The sequence below is a fragment of the Cherax quadricarinatus genome, chromosome 23 (genome assembly GCF_038502225.1).
Source record: "Cherax quadricarinatus isolate ZL_2023a chromosome 23, ASM3850222v1, whole genome shotgun sequence".
Classification (NCBI taxonomy): Eukaryota; Metazoa; Arthropoda; class Malacostraca; order Decapoda; family Parastacidae; genus Cherax; species Cherax quadricarinatus.
Window position 1 is genome coordinate 15873294 of NC_091314.1, and position 19098 is coordinate 15892391.

At 37.5% G+C, this 19098-nt stretch overlaps 1 protein-coding gene across 1 annotated transcript in view; it reads right to left on the bottom strand.

Annotated features, from left to right (window-relative positions):
* Positions 1 to 9144: 9144 nt before the first annotated feature.
* The window catches only part of LOC128685738 (zinc finger and BTB domain-containing protein 7A), a 653624-nt gene continuing 643670 nt past the window's right edge, over positions 9145 to 19098 (bottom strand). The window contains exon 7 of the mRNA XM_070087957.1: positions 9145 to 12492. Within this exon, the coding sequence (XP_069944058.1) occupies positions 12130 to 12492 (363 nt within the window). The 3' untranslated portion in view covers positions 9145 to 12129. The remainder of the gene's footprint in view (positions 12493 to 19098) is intronic.

The following is a 19098-nucleotide window of genomic DNA, read 5'->3' on the forward strand; positions in this document are numbered from 1 at the left end:
ATAACTTTGGACAGATTAATGAAGGCAGGGAACAGAATGTTGTTATTTCAGTTATGACTGTTAAAAAGTAATGTTTCTCTAGACTTGGCAAAGTGACTGATAATCCTTGACAAGGCACATTTATATTTAATAAATGTATAATTATTAGTATTGTAGTAGGGAAGGTGGAGGAAATAAACTCATTTAACATGACAATTTACTATAAAATAACTTTTCTTGGTCTATTTATTTTTAAATAGTACATATCCAGAAAAGATACATTTTTTTTAACAAGAATCTTCAAATTCTATTTAATAGTTTATGTACAAATGTGAGCATGAGAAAACATCATCTTACAACCAGTAAATTTACAGGCGATAAATTACAAGTACATACCTAGACCATTCACAGCTCTGCAGAAGCCAGGCTTAACACAAAAAAAGTCGCAATAAACTTCACCAATTCCTTTTCAGTATCAATCATATGCAACTGAGGGGTTATACACAGTACACTATGTTAGTAAATTTCACCAGTGTATTTATCAGATAATTAAATTGTACAGTATCTAAATTAAACTCAATGTTCTGAAGCTATAAAGTAGGTGATATTGAAAGAGAAAAACGATTTTAAAGTGTATGGCTTATCTGTGAGTGTGCAAGTGACTTTTAATGCTGCTTTTTCTATTTGCTCGATAAGAACAATATGGACAGGAAAATGGTTTCTCTCCAGTGTGAATGCGAATATGCTGATTTAGGTTTGATTTATCACCTGTCTGATATGTACAATAAGGACATGAAAATGGCTTTTCCCCAGTGTGGGTACGTAAATGCTCAGTGAAATGTGAGCGATGTGTTGTGGTGTAAGTGCAGAAGTGACATTGATATGTTTTGGGGACCTTCCTGTTGTAGGTAAGGTTCTTCTCAGCACTTGTGACTCCGCTTCTGACATTATCCGGCCACACCTGTAGGAAATGTTTGTTATTATCCAATCGCCCCTACAAGCAGTAACTAATATTATTTAACTACATTAAATTTAAAATACCTAGTGCTAATAAATAACAGATTATTTTCTTTTTTAATGACTCTAAAAAATATTATGACACTTTAAAGCAATATTTTTACAGTTTAAACTGTTTTTTACTGTTCATTAGGGATATGTAGCTATATGGATTACAGGAGAAAAAACAAAATCAAAAGTTACTTAAGTGTTATGAGATTAATAACCTAAGTACAAAATGTAATTCTAAACAAGGATAAAATTATTATCCAATTGCATTTATATAAACCCAATTATAATTCAACAGAATTTTGAAGACAGAAAATGTAAAAGCTAATATGCATTAGTTCAGTTTAGTGCAATTTACTTATTAAAACATATAAACAAGAAAGGACTAACATTTTAAACTGGAAAGAGGACTTTAAGATAATCAAATAATACATACCATACTGATAGTGATTACAGATGTGTAAATTCTGCAGTTATATTTATACTGTATTACAATTAAGAATAAGAAAAATCATATGCACTGATGCTGTGAAATTAACATCCATGGGAAAGCAAGGGCTGATATTATGATGGTGGAGGCTTTAAGCAAGTTGGTGATGGACAAAATATTTGATAATGGGTTATAATAAAAAAGTAAATATGAAAACGAGAGTGGTAGATAGATAAGGAAAGCATATAATGGAAGTGAAGACCCTGAGTATACTGGACAATAGTAATTACAAATGTTACTTAAACAAACCTTTATTTTTTTTATTTTTATTAAATTCTTACATTAAAGAAGCCCATTTTGTAAAATTAAAAGTAAAGATTTGGATAAAATGTTATTATTCTTGTTGTATTAAAATAAGCACTAAACTCATATGGGTAATACATAATTTGGATCATTAAAGCATTGTACTACATCTGGTACAAACTATGTGATGACACCTGTACATTTAGCTATATAAAGTGTGTTATTTTATAACTGAGTGTCCTAACTGACTCACAACTCAAGTGGTAGCTGCCTCACAGTATGATGAAGAATTTTTTATCAACTTATGTTTCTGGGGAAAAGGAAAAGCATTAGTGAGAGAAAATGAATGTGTGTGTGTGTGTGTGTGTGTGTGTGTGTGTGTGTGTGTGTGTGTGTGTGTGTGTGTGTGTGTGTGTGTGTGTGTGTGTGTGTGTGTGTGTGTGTGGTGTGTGTGGGGTGTGTGTGTGTGTGCATGTGTGTGTGTGTGTGTGTGTGTGTGTGTGTGTGTGTGTGTGTGTGTGTGTGTGTTTTTGATTACCAATGTTATGAATGACTTATGAAATTGTATTGACACAAACAAAAACAACTCATTGAATGGAGGGTTGAAACCCATGGTGAGCCAGTCCTAAAACTAACTGCTCATTATGTTGTCTACTGTACCATGCTGGTCTAATAAAATTCAGCCAAGAAGGTGTATTTCTGTACACACTATGGAGGTTAACATGAACCACACTGTGACCCCAATACAATGTTTACAGACAAATCTTACATCAGCATGACTGTAGCATGCTCTAGTTCAAAGTACAATATTATGTACGAGATTTGTCTGTAAAAAAACCTGCATTATGGTTACAGTATGGCTTGTGGCAATTTTCCTAGCATGTACAAAAATACACCTAGTTGGGTGACTGTTATCAGACTGGCATGGTACAGTGGATAGCATATTGGCCTGCTAGTTTTAGGACTGGTTCACTTCGGGTTCACTTCCTCTGTTTGGTGAGTTATAATTACTAATTACCTAATTGTAGCTACAGAAGCAAAGATGTGCTTGCAGTACCTGGAGTTTACCTGGAGAGAGTTTCGGGGGTCAACGCCCCCGCGGCCCAGTCTGTGACCAGGCCTCCTGGTGGATCAGCGCCTGATCAACCAGGCTGTTGCTGCTGGCTGCACGCAAACCAACGTACGAGCCACAGCCCGGCTGATCAGGAACTGACTTTAGGTGCTTGTCCAGTGCCAGCTTGAAGACTGCCAGGGGTCTGTTGGTAATCCCCCTTATGTGTGCTGGGAGGCAGTTGAACAGTCTCGGGCCCCTGACACTTATTGTATGGTCTCTTAACGTGCTAGTGACACCCCTGCTTTTCATTGGGGGGATGGTGCATCGTCTGCCAAGTCTTTTGCTTTCGTAGTGAGTGATTTTCGTGTGCAAGTTCGGTACTAGTCCCTCTAGGATTTTCCAGGTGTATATAATCATGTATCTCTCCCTCCTGCGTTCCAGGGAATACAGGTTTAGAAACCTCAAGCGCTCCCAGTAATTGAGGTGTTTTATCTCCGTTATGCGCGCCGTGAAAGTTCTCTGTACATTTTCTAGGTCGGCAATTTCACCTGCCTTGAAAGGTGCTGTTAGAGTGCAGCAATATTCCAGCCTAGATAGAACAAGTGACCTGAAGAGTGTCATCATGGGCTTGGCCTCCCTAGTTTTGAAGGTTCTCATTATCCATCCTGTCATTTTTCTAGCAGATGCGATTGATACAATGTTATGGTCCTTGAAGGTGAGATCCTCCGACATAATCACTCCCAGGTCTTTGACGTTGGTGTTTCGCTCTATTTTGTGGCCAGAATTTGTTTTGTACTCTGATGAAGATTTAATTTCCTCATGTTTACCATATCTGAGTAATTGAAATTTCTCATCGTTGAACTTCATATTGTTTTCTGCAGCCCACTGAAAGATTTGGTTGATGTCCGCCTGGAGCCTTGCAGTGTCTGCAATGGAAGACACTGTCATGCAGATTCGGGTGTCATCTGCAAAGGAAGACACGGTGCTGTGGCTGACATCCTTGTCTATGTCGGATATGAGGATGAGGAACAAGATGGGAGCTAGTACTGTGCCTTGTGGAACAGAGCTTTTCACCGTAGCTGCCTCGGACTTTACTCTGTTGACGACTACTCTCTGTGTTCTGTTAGTGAGGAAATTATAGATCCATCGACCGACTTTTCCTGTTATTCCTTTAGCGCGCATTTTGTGCGCTATTACGCCATGGTCACACTTGTCGAAGGCTTTTGCAAAGTCTGTATATATTACATCTGCATTCTTTTTGTCTTCTAGTGCATTTAGGACCTTGTCGTAGTGATCCAGTAGTTGAGACAGACAGGAGCGACCTGTTCTAAACCCATGTTGCCCTGGGTTGTGTAACTGATGGGTTTCTAGATGGGTGGTGATCTTGCTTCTTAGGACCCTTTCAAAGATTTTTATGATATGGGATGTTAGTGCTATTGGTCTGTAGTTCTTTGCTGTTGCTTTACTGCCCCCTTTGTGGAGTGGGGCTATGTCTGTTGTTTTTAGTAACTGAGGGACGACCCCCGTGTCCATGCTCCCTCTCCATAGGATGGAAAAGGCTCGTGATAGGGGCTTCTTGCAGTTCTTGATGAACACAGAGTTCCATGAGTCTGGCCCTGGGGCAGAGTGCATGGGCATGTCATTTATCGCCTGTTCGAAGTCATTTGGCGTCAGGATAACATCGGATAGGCTTGTGTTAATCAAATTTTGTGGCTCTCTCATAAAAAATTCATTTTGATCTTCGACTCTCAGTCTGGTTAGCGGCTTGCTAAAAACTGAGTCATATTGGGACTTGAGTAGCTCACTCATTTCCTTGCTGTCATCTGTGTAGGACCCATCTTGTTTAAGTAGGGGCCCAATACTGGACGTTGTTCTCGATTTTGATTTGGCATAGGAGAAGAAATACTTTGGGTTTCTTTCGATTTCATTTATGGCTTTTAGTTCTTCCCGCGATTCCTGACTCCTAAAGGATTCTTTTAGCTTAAGTTCGATGCTTGCTATTTCTCTGACCAGTGTCTCCCTGCGCATTTCAGATATATTGACCTCTTTTAGCCGCTCTGTTATTCTTTTCCGTCGCCTGTAAAGGGAGCGCCTGTCTCTTTCTATTTTACATCTACTCCTCCTTTTTCTTAGAGGAATAAGCCTTGTGCATACATCGAGTGCCACCGAGTTAATCTGTTCTAGGCATAAGTTTGGGTCTGTGTTGCTTAGTATATCTTCCCAGCTTATATCGGTTAGGACTTGGTTTACTTGGTCCCACTTTATGTTTTTGTTATTGAAGTTGAATTTGGTGAATGCTCCCTCGTGACTAGTCTCATTTTGTCGGTCTGGGGCTCCACGCATACATGTCTGAACCTCAATTATGTTGTGATCTGAGTATATTGTTTTTGATATGGTGACATTTCTTATCAGATCATCATTGTTAGTGAAGATGAGGTCTAGTGTATTCTCCAGTCTAGTAGGCTCTATTATTTGCTGGTTTAAATTGAATTTTGTGCAGAGATTTAAAAGCTCGTGTGAGTGTGAGTTTTCATCAGAGCTGCCTCCTGGTGTTATTACTGCAACAATATTATTTGCTATATTCCTCCATTTTAGGTGCCTTAAGTTGAAGTCCCCCAGGAGCAAGATGTTGGGTGCAGGAGCTGGAAGATTTTCCAGACAGTGGTCAATTTTTAACAGCTGTTCCTGGAATTGCTGGGATGTTGCATCCGGAGGCTTGTAGACTACCACAATGACTAGGTTTTGGTTCTCGACCTTTACTGCTAAAACTTCCACTACATCATTTGAGGCATTAAGCAGTTCTGTGCAAACAAGTGACTCTGCAATGTACAGGCCAACCCCCCCCCCCTTTTGCCTGTTCACTCTGTCACATCTGTATAGGTTGTAACCTGGGATCCATATTTCGTTGTCCAAGTGATCCTTTATGTGGGTCTCAGTGAAAGCCGCGAACATTGCCTTTGCCTCTGCAAGCAGTCCACGGATGAAAGGTATTTTGTTGTTTGTTGCTGGCTTTAGACCCTGTATATTTGCAAAGAAGAATGTTATCGGACTGGTGGTATTGTTGGTACTGGGGGGGGATTTTTTTTCCGGCATTAGTATCTGTATCTGTTGGTTTGGAGTGGAGGCCATCGACTGTGGTTCCACTCCAGGAATGACTGGATTTGGTGTACGATTTCTGCCATTTCCTGCCAGTTTTTTTTCCTTCCTGGCACTAAAAAACCTCTCCCTCTTGAGTGGCTGTGGCTACCCAGGTTTTCCCATGGCCTGGATGTTTTGTATCTTTTTGTCCCCTTTAGATGGTATGCCTGGCAATTTAAGTTATAGCACAGTCTTTCCTGTACTGAAGAGGTACACATTTCAGGGTGAAAAAGCTTACAGGAAGGGAGTTTGCATTTTCCTGTTGTCATATGGGCATGGCATTTTCTAGGGTGGTCATAGTTGCATGTCCCATCTGTTTTTCCAGATTTCCCATGCCAGCAGATACCAAGTGCATAGTATGTGCACAGGCTTGGTTTCCGCTTGCCTTGGGTTTCTGTGACTGTATTCCCTGTTGGTGCATGTTTCCCTGTCTTACTTCTATCCTCCCTAGCACCAACAATGGAGCTCCCACCAGTTGTTTTTGGTAATTTATCCTCACTATTGCTATTGGAGTCCTCTTGTTTGCTATTTCCTGCGGTATTTCTAGTTTGCAATATTGGTTTTATCTTATCTTTGACTACACTTGTTTCCCTACTATGGCTCCTGTCCCCTATGAGGTCATTTATATGTATTCCTTCCTGCGTATAATTCCCGACTACCTGGACAAAATCTCCAGCTTCACCATTACTGTCTCCCAGGACAGTATCTCCAGCTTCACCATTTCTGTCTCCCAGGACAGCACCTCCAGCTTCACCATTACTGTCTCCCAGGACAGCACTATCAGCCCCACATTTACTGACTACCAGGACATCACCTCCAGCCTTACAGTTTGTGACTACATGGCCAGTATCAAGGGCAGTACCATTCAGCCCAGACTTTTTATGTTCCCATCTGTTGTAGAAAGCTTCCAGGTTTTCTATGAAAGCAGCTTTGATGTTGTCCTCTTTTAATACCCTTGTGATTTTAGTCCACAGATTTTCCTCATTTGGGCATACCCAAAAACACTTCTCTGTTTTAATACTGCTTGTAGCTAGTTCTGGGATATCTGCACAAGGGGCGTGACACCAATTTCCACAAAAATGACAATTTATCCATGTGGAAGCCCGTTTGTTTGACTGACCACAGACTACACACAGCTTCATAATGATTTGAATGGTTGATTTACTGCAATTCTACTAGCAACCTCTTGAATATTATATTAATAACCTTAAATGAAGCTCTAGCTATTTGTATTTCTGTTTCTAACTCTTTTTGTATATTGGACAGCTTACCGTCACGTTCCTGATTTTTAATGTTTGTGTTTATAAGGGCGCCTACAACCCCATCCGTTTACAGTCTGCTTTATTGTCCAACGAAACTGTTTGAAACCAGTCCCGGGTTCGGACCAGTCAAGGGTTCGGACCAGTCAAGGGTTCGGACCAGTCGATCTGCTCTGATCAGTGGGTCACTTATTTAAAACATACTGGTCGGTGATTTGAGCTAACACATGAAGGATCTACTGGAAATTATCTACCCGAGTAATATGTGATTTGACTGATACAAAAGTATAACTTGCGTGTTGAAGAGCCGGTGATATCTGGCAGCTCCTACAATGACGAACGGTCGACCTCCACCCTTGTTTATCAATCGCTGTATCTGGCTTTTCTATTTTTTTTTTCCGTCTCCACCACAATAAATGCTATATTATCACTATAGTTGACTGGTGCAAATTTTGGAGGAAGGACGCTTTTTCTGTAGTAATAATTGCTTCTCGTTGTGTATATTGCGACCGCTGGTAACTACAGGTTATATGAAATTCACAGTAACGTCTCGTATTTCAAGAAAAAGAAACTAATGAAAGTCACTCCACTCCACTAAGTACCATTATAATACTGGTTAGTTGCTACTACAACACTGTATTCTGCTATTCACTGGTATCACTAGATTATATGCGAGTACACTAGCAAGCCAGGAAGATTATTAAAAACAGCTGACCTGTGGTAAGTTTCTGGCGACTTCTGGCACCTGCCTCTATAGGCTTATCACTTCATTTACAAATTCACCTGTTTTCAAATGACACTTTAGCCTTTATCATCAATATACTAGGGAGCCACTGTAGTATACACTATACACTATGTATACTCAATGTTATCAGGGAGACTTTCTTTCCTCTGACACGAAAAGTTCAATTATTATTATTTTTTTCCACACGGGACACAGGCCTATGATTCCCCTCTGGCAGTAAACTCTGCTAGGTAGTGCACACTAATTCTCCTTTTTTGACTCAGTATATAATGTTTTCCGCCCAAGATTGGTTCCAGGCGCTAGAGGGATGTATCGTATAGGATTGATGACACAAATTAAAGTTCTAGCACGTAAGAGCGACCGTGAAAACACGAGATAACCCGGAGCACAACGAGGCACGCTGACACGCCAAAGCTATTCCTTGTAACTCAGACTACTCTTCTACCATCATATTTGCTTGTAAAGAAATGTCAAGTATTGTTTTGACACCTTTTTCTTAGTTTATAGTAAGAGTCTCTTGATCTTTTGATTAATGTTGAGAGGAAATTTTCCTATTATTATTATTATTATTATTATTATTATTATTATTATTATTATTATTATTATTATTATTATTATTATTATTATTATGTATTCTTTTAGAATCATATGAGTGGTTGTTATTAGCCAGTGAAGACATGTAAAAATAAATTCATATTCTATTTGTAACTCAGATCTTTTAGTTCTTGAAGTAATTTTGTAACTAGTCTAAGATATGTTATTTATAAGTGTTTAGCATTTCCCCATTGATATATCTAAAGACTATTTTAAGGATATCTTACAGGAATTTCTAATGATTTCATTAATGTAATCTCCCAGTGATTGGCTTCCAGTTTGCAGTGTGGGGTGTGTGTGGGGTGTGTGTGGGGTGTGTGTGGGGTGTGTGTGGGGTGTGTGTGGGGTGTGTGTGTGGGGTATGTGATGTGTGTGTGGAGTGTGTGTATGTGGGGTGTGTGAGGGTGTATGTGTGTGTATGTGTGTGTGTGTGTGTGTGTATGTGTGTGTGTGTGTGTGTGTGTGTGTGTGTGTGTGTGTGTGTGTGTGTGTGTGTGTGTGTGTGTGTGTGTGTGTGTGTGTGTGTGTGTGTGTGTGTGTGTGTGTGTGTGTGTGTGTGTGTGTGTGTGTGTGTGTGTGTGTGTGTGTGTGTGTGTGTGTGCGTGCATTTGTGTGTGTGCGTGCATTTGTGTGTGTATGTGTGTGTATGTGTGTGTGTGTGTGTGTGTTTTGGTTGTGTGGTGGAGGAAGAGTTAAGGAACCCTGGGTGTGTGAGGGAGGGCTCATATTTGTCACCCAGGATTCTTAATAAGCCTTGTCCTTGGAACTCAGTCTTTTGGTAACTTGAGCTTATATGCACACACACACACACACATACATACATACACATGCATAAACAAGTATGTTCACACCTGTACAAGCTAACAAATGCAATGAATACATCAATTTAAAAAAAAAATGTTTTTAGTTTAAGACTATTTTTGTACATCATAGTATCAGTTACACACACACACACACACACACACACACACACACACACACTGGGCCAGGAGCTTGGACTCAACCCCTGCAATCTCAATTAGTTGAGTACACGCACACACACACACACACACACATCTCATTATATTGTACATGTAAAAAAAGAGAAATAACTATGAATGCATATTGACTGCAACTACAAAATATCATCCAGTGATTAATCATGTTTCCTCTATATGCACATAAGTATGATATACTGGCTATGAGTACAATGTTTATAAAACTTAAAAAATACAGGCACTAGATTGTGCTGTGCTTACAATATTGATGCTACAAGAACACAGTGTCATCCTCATATGGAAGCGCTAGACCCACAGAGGTCATAGAGCGCCTGGGGAATGAGAGGTAATGCAGACTGAGCTAAAGAAGGGGGGTTATAGAGTCAATTCCTTATATCATGAGCCCTTAACCAGCATCAAAGTAACCTCTGTGAAGGAAGCTAGTAATATAACATAGCTTAAACCATAAATTATTAACCTATTTATATCTCATATCACAAGCAACAGCCGCCATAAGTTCTCACTTGGAGTGACATATTTATCATAGCGATAAAGTTATGATATTTCTGTATCTGATGTAAGTCATTATTTTTTAAATTTTTAGACTGTTGAGATGGACAGATGTACAACAGTAGTGGCATGAAGATCAACCTCATTTTGGTTTGCTAATTTAAGATGGATTGAAGAGTTATATAACTGTGTGAAGGCAAAATAATTTATTTCAGTAATAAAGTATTATAGCAGAATCTGCACTAAAAAGTATTTAAATGCTTTAAAAATATTTAGTTTATGGTATATAGTTTATTTAAATAGAATATTTAAATGTACAGTAGGGCCCCGCTTTACGGTATTTTGCCTTACGGCGCTCCACTAATACAGCAATGTCCAATTATGACCGAAATTTGCTATACAGCGAGCGGTCTTTCAAATATGGCACGCCCCACCCGGTTTGTTTACATTCTCCATGGGCACAACTCTCTACTATGTCCTGAAATTTTCCAAAATTTCAAGTGTTTTAAAGTTATTACATATTTTGTATGTACTCTGATAATTATACTTATGTTTACCTGTACCTAAATATAATTATACACTGTACTGGCATGCAGGTACACATTAAAATCACTAAGAGTCTCTCTACTCAATGCCATATAATCTCTTGGGTGCATTAAATGTCGTATATTATGATAATATAGACATTTCCACTATTCCATCTATATTTTTTTCAAAATTATCTAATAAAGATGCTACGTAACATATAAACATGATACATACACTCATAGTATAAAAACTGACATAAATATGAGATTTGTTTATCAAGCGTTTGGTAGGAGAGTTGAAGAATTACGTTTTCTCTAGTCAAACACCAGTAACCTAACTAGAAATTTATTCCTTTCGTATGCCTTCACTCTATCTACAGCTATTCACAACCCTTGTGGGTTTAGTGCTTCTTTTTTATTATGATTATAATAATAACTTGTAATAATAATAACTTGTAATAATGATAACAGCTTGTAATAATAATTTGTCAGAGCATCATTCCTTCTAAAAATTACACGAATGGAAGTGTTGGTCTTTATTTATTCTACTGTATCAACGTGGAGACAACTTGTACAAAATATAAAGTGTTTGTACTATAGTATAATACAAACTTGTATGAACAAACCAGACATGTTCACCTGGCTTGTTTACATCACGTGTGGGTGGGGTGGGGCAGGCAGGGCTGCCTTGGCTGGCTACTATACTTCCCACACCTGACTACCTACAAATAAAACTCACCTCTCACCCTACATTAGGACTACAAATATTTTAAGGTAACTAATGAAAGTACTGTACAGTATGTGTATTTTATCGCTCTGGGGTGCTTTAATTAAATGTCATAGCATATTACATGTGAGTGGGGTGAGGTGGGGTGACCTGGCTCGCTACCATACCTTCCAAACCTGACTTCCAAAAAATAAATAATACCTCTCACCATACATTAAGACTACAAATATTTTAAGGTAAGTAATGGGTGTACTGTGTGTGTACAGTATTATACTTTTTATTGCTAACTTAATATATGTTAGTGTAAACTTGCTATCTGGCATTTATATGCATTTGTAAGTGGAAAAAATGGCGTTCTGCTTTCCGGTGATGTCTGCTTTCTGGCAGTAGCCTGGAACCTAACCTGCCATATAAGTAGGGCTCTACTGTATTTAAATAGTACATTTACATTTATTTCACTCTAGTCAAATAGTATATGTGCAGTTAAATACTGCATTTACATACATTTCAGTACCATATTTAAATAACACAAAAAAATTTTCCTATTCAAACAACTGGAAAACACAAAATTATCTCTACTGTGAAAGAATTAGTAACTTTTTTATATTGAAATTTTAGGGACAATTTCACTGTGCAAGCCCGTTTTAACAAATACAAACAATCTGTATTACACAAAAGTATTCTTTGCAATTTTTGTAATTTTATCATAAATCAGAAACATTTTGTACCACAGCTTCTAGTCACAAATTATATTTTATTTATTATAGTTCATTGACTCTGCTGTGTACTATATTTCAAGATTACAAAGTTTGAAGTACAGGTATTTCATAACCAATCTTTTGGGGCATACCTTACAAAACTTCAAGTTTTATCCAATATCTTCACTGCTGAAATTGTGTATTTTGTGTCTGCTTGTGAACATGTGCAAAATGACTTCTAAGACTATCACTTCTAGTAGTTCGGTAAGGACAGCACGGACAAACATATGGTTTCTCTCCAGTGTGAATACGGTTATGCTTTGTGAGATTTGACTTATCGCCTGTTTGATATGAACAGTATGAGCAGGAGAAAGGCTTTACTCCAGTGTGAGTAGAATAATGCTTTGTAATATCACAACGATTAGTGGTACTATAGCTACATTGTGAACACTGGTACATTTTGGACAATTTTCTGCTTCCGGAGAGGTCCTTCTTAGCTGCCATTCTTCCCTCCTCAACCATTTGACTGTCATTATCCATCCACACCTGTAGAAAATTTTTGTCTTGTTCAGTAAAAAAAAAAAAAGTTAAATATTACAATTTTTCAGAGTATAAAGGAATTTGTATTTTCCATGTGTTTCTAATTATTAAGACCTATTAATTACTACTTAAGAAATTTTAGAAATCTACAGAATAAAAATTTTGACCAAAATGACTATGAATAACCTAGTTTTTCTATTACAGTAATATACCTTTATCTGAAGCCATGTATACAGGTCAAAATAATTTGGAAGGAAATCCAGGTAAATCTAATGAATGTTTAAAATTGACAATAAAAGCTAGGATTAAATATGATGCAAAACACTGGCTATACGAAGATAAAGATTGCGATATTAAAATATAGTAGTGAAGGCAGAAAAAGTATTTCTTCTACTGCTACAGATGCTTCATAAATGCAAAAACTACCAGGTAATGTTTTCTACCACATGGTTTAAAAACAAAGATGGCACAGATGAGGTGGTTTCGATTGTAATAACTATTCCACTAACACCTGTTTATATTTTTCATAATGGGTAGCAATTAGAGAACATCTCTATGTAATCTTTTTAGTGTTAAGCAGTTGTACTCATAATCTAAGTTGCCTGAAATGCTGTGCATACTGTGTCATTTTTAAATATTATGTTTATGTTTTGTATAATGGTTAGCAAATAAATTTTCTTTTATTTTAGAGAGGAATAAGTGCAGGTATGTCACAGTGTGTATACATGTTTATATTAAGTGTTTAACTGTATTGTGGAAGTACTAAGTACAATATATAAAATTTTACATTTTCCAGTCTGATAGTGAATATATCTTATGACATCTATGTTAAATAATTACTTTTCTTTGTTTATTTTAAATAAATATTTGTATTTATATCAAAGAACTCCTTTACATTTTATAGACTTGTTCACAGCGAACACAGCATTTTAAATGAACTATTAAAAATCTATTATGAATATTTAATTTACACTACTTACTGCCTATTATTAGCTCATCTATCCATATCAGTCTTACTAAATCTGTCAATGTTAATTAACAATTAATTACTAAATTTAATATTTAACCCGTAAATGGTCCAAACGTATATACGTATATACGTTCTTACCGCTAGTGCCCTGAATATTTTGAAAAAAATAAAAAAAAAAAATTTTTTTTTATATAGAAATAAAGGGCACATTTTTGTAAGTGTTACAGGATAAAAAAAAAATTTTAGGGTCAGTACTTACCGAGACATGAGGCTGCGAAGTTGGCACTTGGTGATCACCTGACAGCAACATCGACTCCAGCCGCTTGCAGAAATATTGTCGATATACTTTTTTTTTTTTTTTCATTTCTAAATTTTATATAATTTTTATGTTCTGATAATTACAACTGATAGTAGTTCTTGCAATTTCATAACCAATCTTTGTTCTGACACTAATATTAATTAATGAAATTGTACTCAAATTGTCGGGAACACACTGAGAGGTGGACATTTACACCTGCCTTGGTCATTTAGTATTATCTGGGAATATATACAAATTATTTATAAGTCACAGCAATGTTTTGGATAAGTGGAGTATATAATAAGAAGAAGAAAGAAAGAAGAAGAAGAAGAAGAAGAAGAAGAAGAAGAAGAAGAAGAAGAAGAAGAAGAAGAAGAAGAAGAAGAAGAAGAAGAAGAAGAAGAAGAAGTAGGAGGAAGAAGAAGAAGAAGGAAGAAGAAGAAGGAAGAAGGAAGAAGAAGGAAAAGGAGGAAGAAGGAAGAAGAAAAAGAAGAAGGAAGAAGAAGAAGGAAGAAGAAAAAGAAGAAGAAAAAGAAGAAGAAGAAGAAGTTCCCTTGAAGCATGATGTAAGACAAGTGTCAGTGACAAGCTCCGTGAGGGTGAATGACATTTGATGAGCGCAGGCGAGGGTCCAGTGATAAGATGAGATAAGGGGTGACATTTTAATGAGCGCTGGCATGGGTCCAGTGATGAGATTATTGGTCACATTTGATGAGTGATGGCATCTCTGTCTCTCTGTCTGCTTGCCGGGTGCTCCCCCATGATTATAATAATAATAATCTGTCTGCTTGTCTCTCTGTCTGTCTCTCTGCTTGTCTCTCTCTGTCTCAGAGAGAGCCACTGTGAACCAACAGGTATTCTTATTCATTATATCTACAAACACAGTATAGCTATAGCACTTTGTCTGGATTTTTTGGGTTATCCTAGGTAATTTACACTTTGTAAAATTGTATTTATGTTTACCTATGAGACAGAGATAGAAAGAGATAGACAGAGAGAGAGATAGAAAGAGGCAGATAGAGACAGACAGAGATAGACAGAGACAGACACAGACAGAGATAGACAATTTTCCAAAATTGTTTCTCTTTACTTAAGGCATATGTTATAAGACATTCTGAAAGGGTGTTGCACAAATGTTGCACATGGGGTTATTATTGAGGTTTTTGATATTTCCTCGACCACTTGTGGCCACATCCACTTCAAAGCCACTAAACTTGGGGGTCAACATCACTTTCCTCTTAAAAGGGGAGTGTTAATATGACATAACATCAGTGAATCCTTGGTGTTTGCCTCACTGTTTTCTCTAGCTGGCGCTCAATTTACCTGGTGCTCCCACAAGGTACTAAGTGGCCCCAGATTTTTTTAATACAGCACACACCGAGTGTTAAGATACATTCTATGCTGACCAGGCATCTCAGGCCAATCGTGCCAAATTTGGAGACAGGAAAAATAAAATGTAAATATACATTTGGGGCACTAGCGATAAGAAAGTAAGAACGTATATATATATATATTTGGACAGTTTATGGGTTAAGTACTCATCAAAATTCAGCCATCTGAGCTTTATGTAAGTCCAGCTGACAACCTGTAATTAAATTCCTAAAATTACTGAATTTTATGCAAAAAATTTCCTTGTATCTTTTATATATATTTAGAACACTAAAGTGCAGTACTAAAGTAAACATTCAGTTGTGGAGGATTGTAACTCAACTCTATGATAACCACAACTTCTCTCTCAATACATTAACTAGAAGTAAAGAGATCTAAAACACTGAAAAATTAATCAAATATAATTACTGTATAATACAGATATATTTGAGATATATGTTGACGAACAATGTAATCATTTCATATTTTCTACTTTCCTCTAATGGTCTGCTCTAGATCAGGCTGGGAGACTAATATGAAAATAAAATCTTCATAGGCAAAAACTGACAATTAAATGTTCAAGCTTATATTCCAACCTACTGTTTGTCTATAAATGCCTGGTTGACCAGGCTAGCACTAGACAAGCCTGGCCCATGGTTGGACTCCAGGAGTATCAAAGGTAAAGGTCTTTCAATCAAAATTTAAATTAAGCTAAGCTTGAAGTACAATATCTTAATAAATACTACTATATCCATATAATGTAGTTAATTGATAATCACAAAAAAAAAAAAATAAATAAAAATAAATAAAAAAAGAAACAAAAATTTCTGTACTGTAATTTCAATAAGCATTTACATTTAAGTATTATAAATCTGAACTAAAACAAATAACCAGTATAGAAACCATCAAATCTCAAATTAACCCTTTGACTGTCGAAACCCCAAATCCTGAGGTGTCTTACTGGTGTCGCAAAATATTTGAAAAAAAAAAAAAAAAAAAAAAAAAAAAAAAAAAAAAAAAGGGTTTCTTATGCAATGATAGAGAATCTTTTCCTGATGGTAATGACACCAAAAGTATGAAATTTGATGGAAAACTTATGGAATTACACACTCACAAAGTTAGCAACCTTGGTGATATTTACGAATCGGCGATTTCACCCACTCTGAGCCCTATTTTCAGCTAATTCCATTGTTCCAGTCGACCAAATTCATAACTATTTCTTTAGAACTCCATTTGTTCTATCGATTGAGTACAAGAAACTGCCCATTTACCGATTTCAACTACCCAATAAAGCGGTCAGAAATTGGCAATTTGGCCAATTTCACGCACATTAAAAAATATGCCAATTTCAAAATAGGGTCCAGAATGAACAATTCCTGGCTCTAAAATAACATTTTCTTTGTTCATCAGTTATGTCTCCAGGCCCCTCTGATATTACTCTTGCTTTATATTTTGAATTTTTATTCAAACAAAAAATAGAAGATTTACTGTTATGCAGACTACTGCAATATTGTAATAATTGTATAAATAACATCAACCCATTCATGACTGCATATTAGAATGGCTAGTTGGACATTTATTGGACAATGACATCATTTGTTTACTCTCGAACATTGGCAAAAATCAAACATTTCCCCTACTTTGAGCTCCATTTCAAGGTCCTTTTCATAGTAAAATCAATAAAAATCACCTCTATTTCTATAATATGTTTTCCATTCTATGAAATCTGACTTAAGAAAACGAGAATATAACCATAAAAACTATACGAAAATACACCTCAAATTCGGTGTTTTAATCTAAAAACACAGTCGGAGTTTCTTTTCTCATTATGCACTGCGTGCTGCAGAATTTTTTTTATATGGTGCACAATGACCACACAGACCCATTCTCTCACATATAGGCCTACCAGTTTTCTCCTGCTTGATTTGAAACTGCTAGAATTTTTGAGTATACAGTGGACCCCCGCATACCGTTGGCATCACATAACGTTTAATCCGCATACCGCTCGCTTTTATCGCAAAAATTTTGCCTCGCATACCGCTCAAAAACCCGCTCACCGCTGTTCGTCCGAGACGCGTCCAATGTGCGCCCTTAGCCAGCCTCACATGTGCCGCCGGTGGCATTGTTTACCAGCCAGCCTCCGCGGTAACATCCAAGCATACAATCGGAACATTTCGTATTATTACAGTGTTTTTGGTGATTTTATCTGCAAAATAAGTGACCATGGGCCCCAAGAAAGCTTCTAGTGCCAACCCTACAGCAATAAGGGTGAGAATTACTAAAAGATCATTGATAAGTATGAAAGTGGAGTGCGTGTCTCCGAGCTGGCCAGGTTGTGTAATAAACCCCAATCAACCATCGCTACTATTGGTGGTACAGCTGCTGCTGCTGTAGTACCATCTGCTGCTGCTGTAGCATCGTCTGCTGCTGCTGTAGCACTGTCAGCTGCTGCTGCTGTTGTACCACCATCAGCTGCTGCTGCTGCTGCTGTAGTACCATCTGCTGCTGCTGTAGTACCGTCTGCTGCTGCTGTAGCATCGTCTGCTGCTGCTGTATCACTGTCAGCTGCTGCTGCTGCTGCTGTAGCACCGTTGTTGGTGTGGCTTATTGAGAATACCAAGAAACAATTAACCCCAGAGGATTTGCCACCCAGGATAACCCAAAAAAGTCAGTGTCATCGAAGACTGTCTAACTTATTTCCATTGGGGTCCTTAATCTTGTCTCCCAGGATGCAACCCACACCAGTCGACTAACACCCAGGTGAACAGGGAAAAATGCCTGGAACTAGTGCTCATATTGGTGAATTTAAAGCCAGCAAAGGTTGGTTTGAGAGATTAAAGAATCGTAGTGGCATACACAGTGTGATAAGGCCTGTTCTGGAAGAAAATGCCAAACAGGACCTACAGTACTCAGGAGGAAAAGGCACTCCCAGGACACAGTGTCTCATCAGTCATTGCTGCATCTTCAATAAAGGTAAGTGTCATTTATTCTTCATTTAGTAGAGTAGTACATGCACAATATATATTGTGCATGTACTACTCTACTATTGTGCATGTATCCTTCTCTTTGTGTGTAGGAAAATGTATATTTCATGTGGTAAAAAAAAAATTTTCATACTTTTGAGTGTCTTGCACGGATTAATTTGATTTCCATTATTTCTTATGGGGAAAATTCATTCGCATACTGATCATTTCGCATAACAATGAGCCCTCTTGCACGGATTAAAATCGCTATGCGGGGGTCCACTGTATATATGTCAAACACTGTGGCTTTTAAGATGTATATGTACGACCAAAACAGTCAAAGGGTTAATTTCTTTTTTTTTTACCTCACTGGCCATTATCTACCATCATTCATTCAATTGTTGTCTTGCAAGAAGTGTGTTGATATCACAATTCGGATTATCCTCTGACTGATGTATCACCATCCTTCCTTCAGAGTGCAGGTACTGCCCCTCCCATCTCCAGGACTTAAGTCTGGCTAACCAGTGTTCTCTGAATCCCTTCATAAATGTTGTCTACCCTGCTCACACTCCAAAAGCATGTCTATTAACACCACATGTCTCCATTCACTTCTTTCTAACACACTCACACAAGCCCTGCTACATGCTCAAGCCCCTATAATTTGAAACCTCCTTTACCTCATCCCTCCAGCAATTCCCAGGACAACCCCTACCCTTCCTTCATTAAACCCCAGATTTATACACCCATTGTCATCCTATCCCTCTCTAAATGCTCAAACTACCTCAACAACCCCTCCTCAGCCCTCTGAATTATACCCTTGGTGGCCCCATATTGTCTTTTAATTTTTACACTCCAAATACTGGTGCATAATATTCAGACAATACACTGCTCTCAAAAATACATTCATACATTTTCATATGAGGAACGAAATTATTTTTCTTCTGTGCTTGCTTTGAGGAAAGCATCTCAGAAGCACACTCTCTATAAATTGCATTTCTTTGCCAACAGTTTCA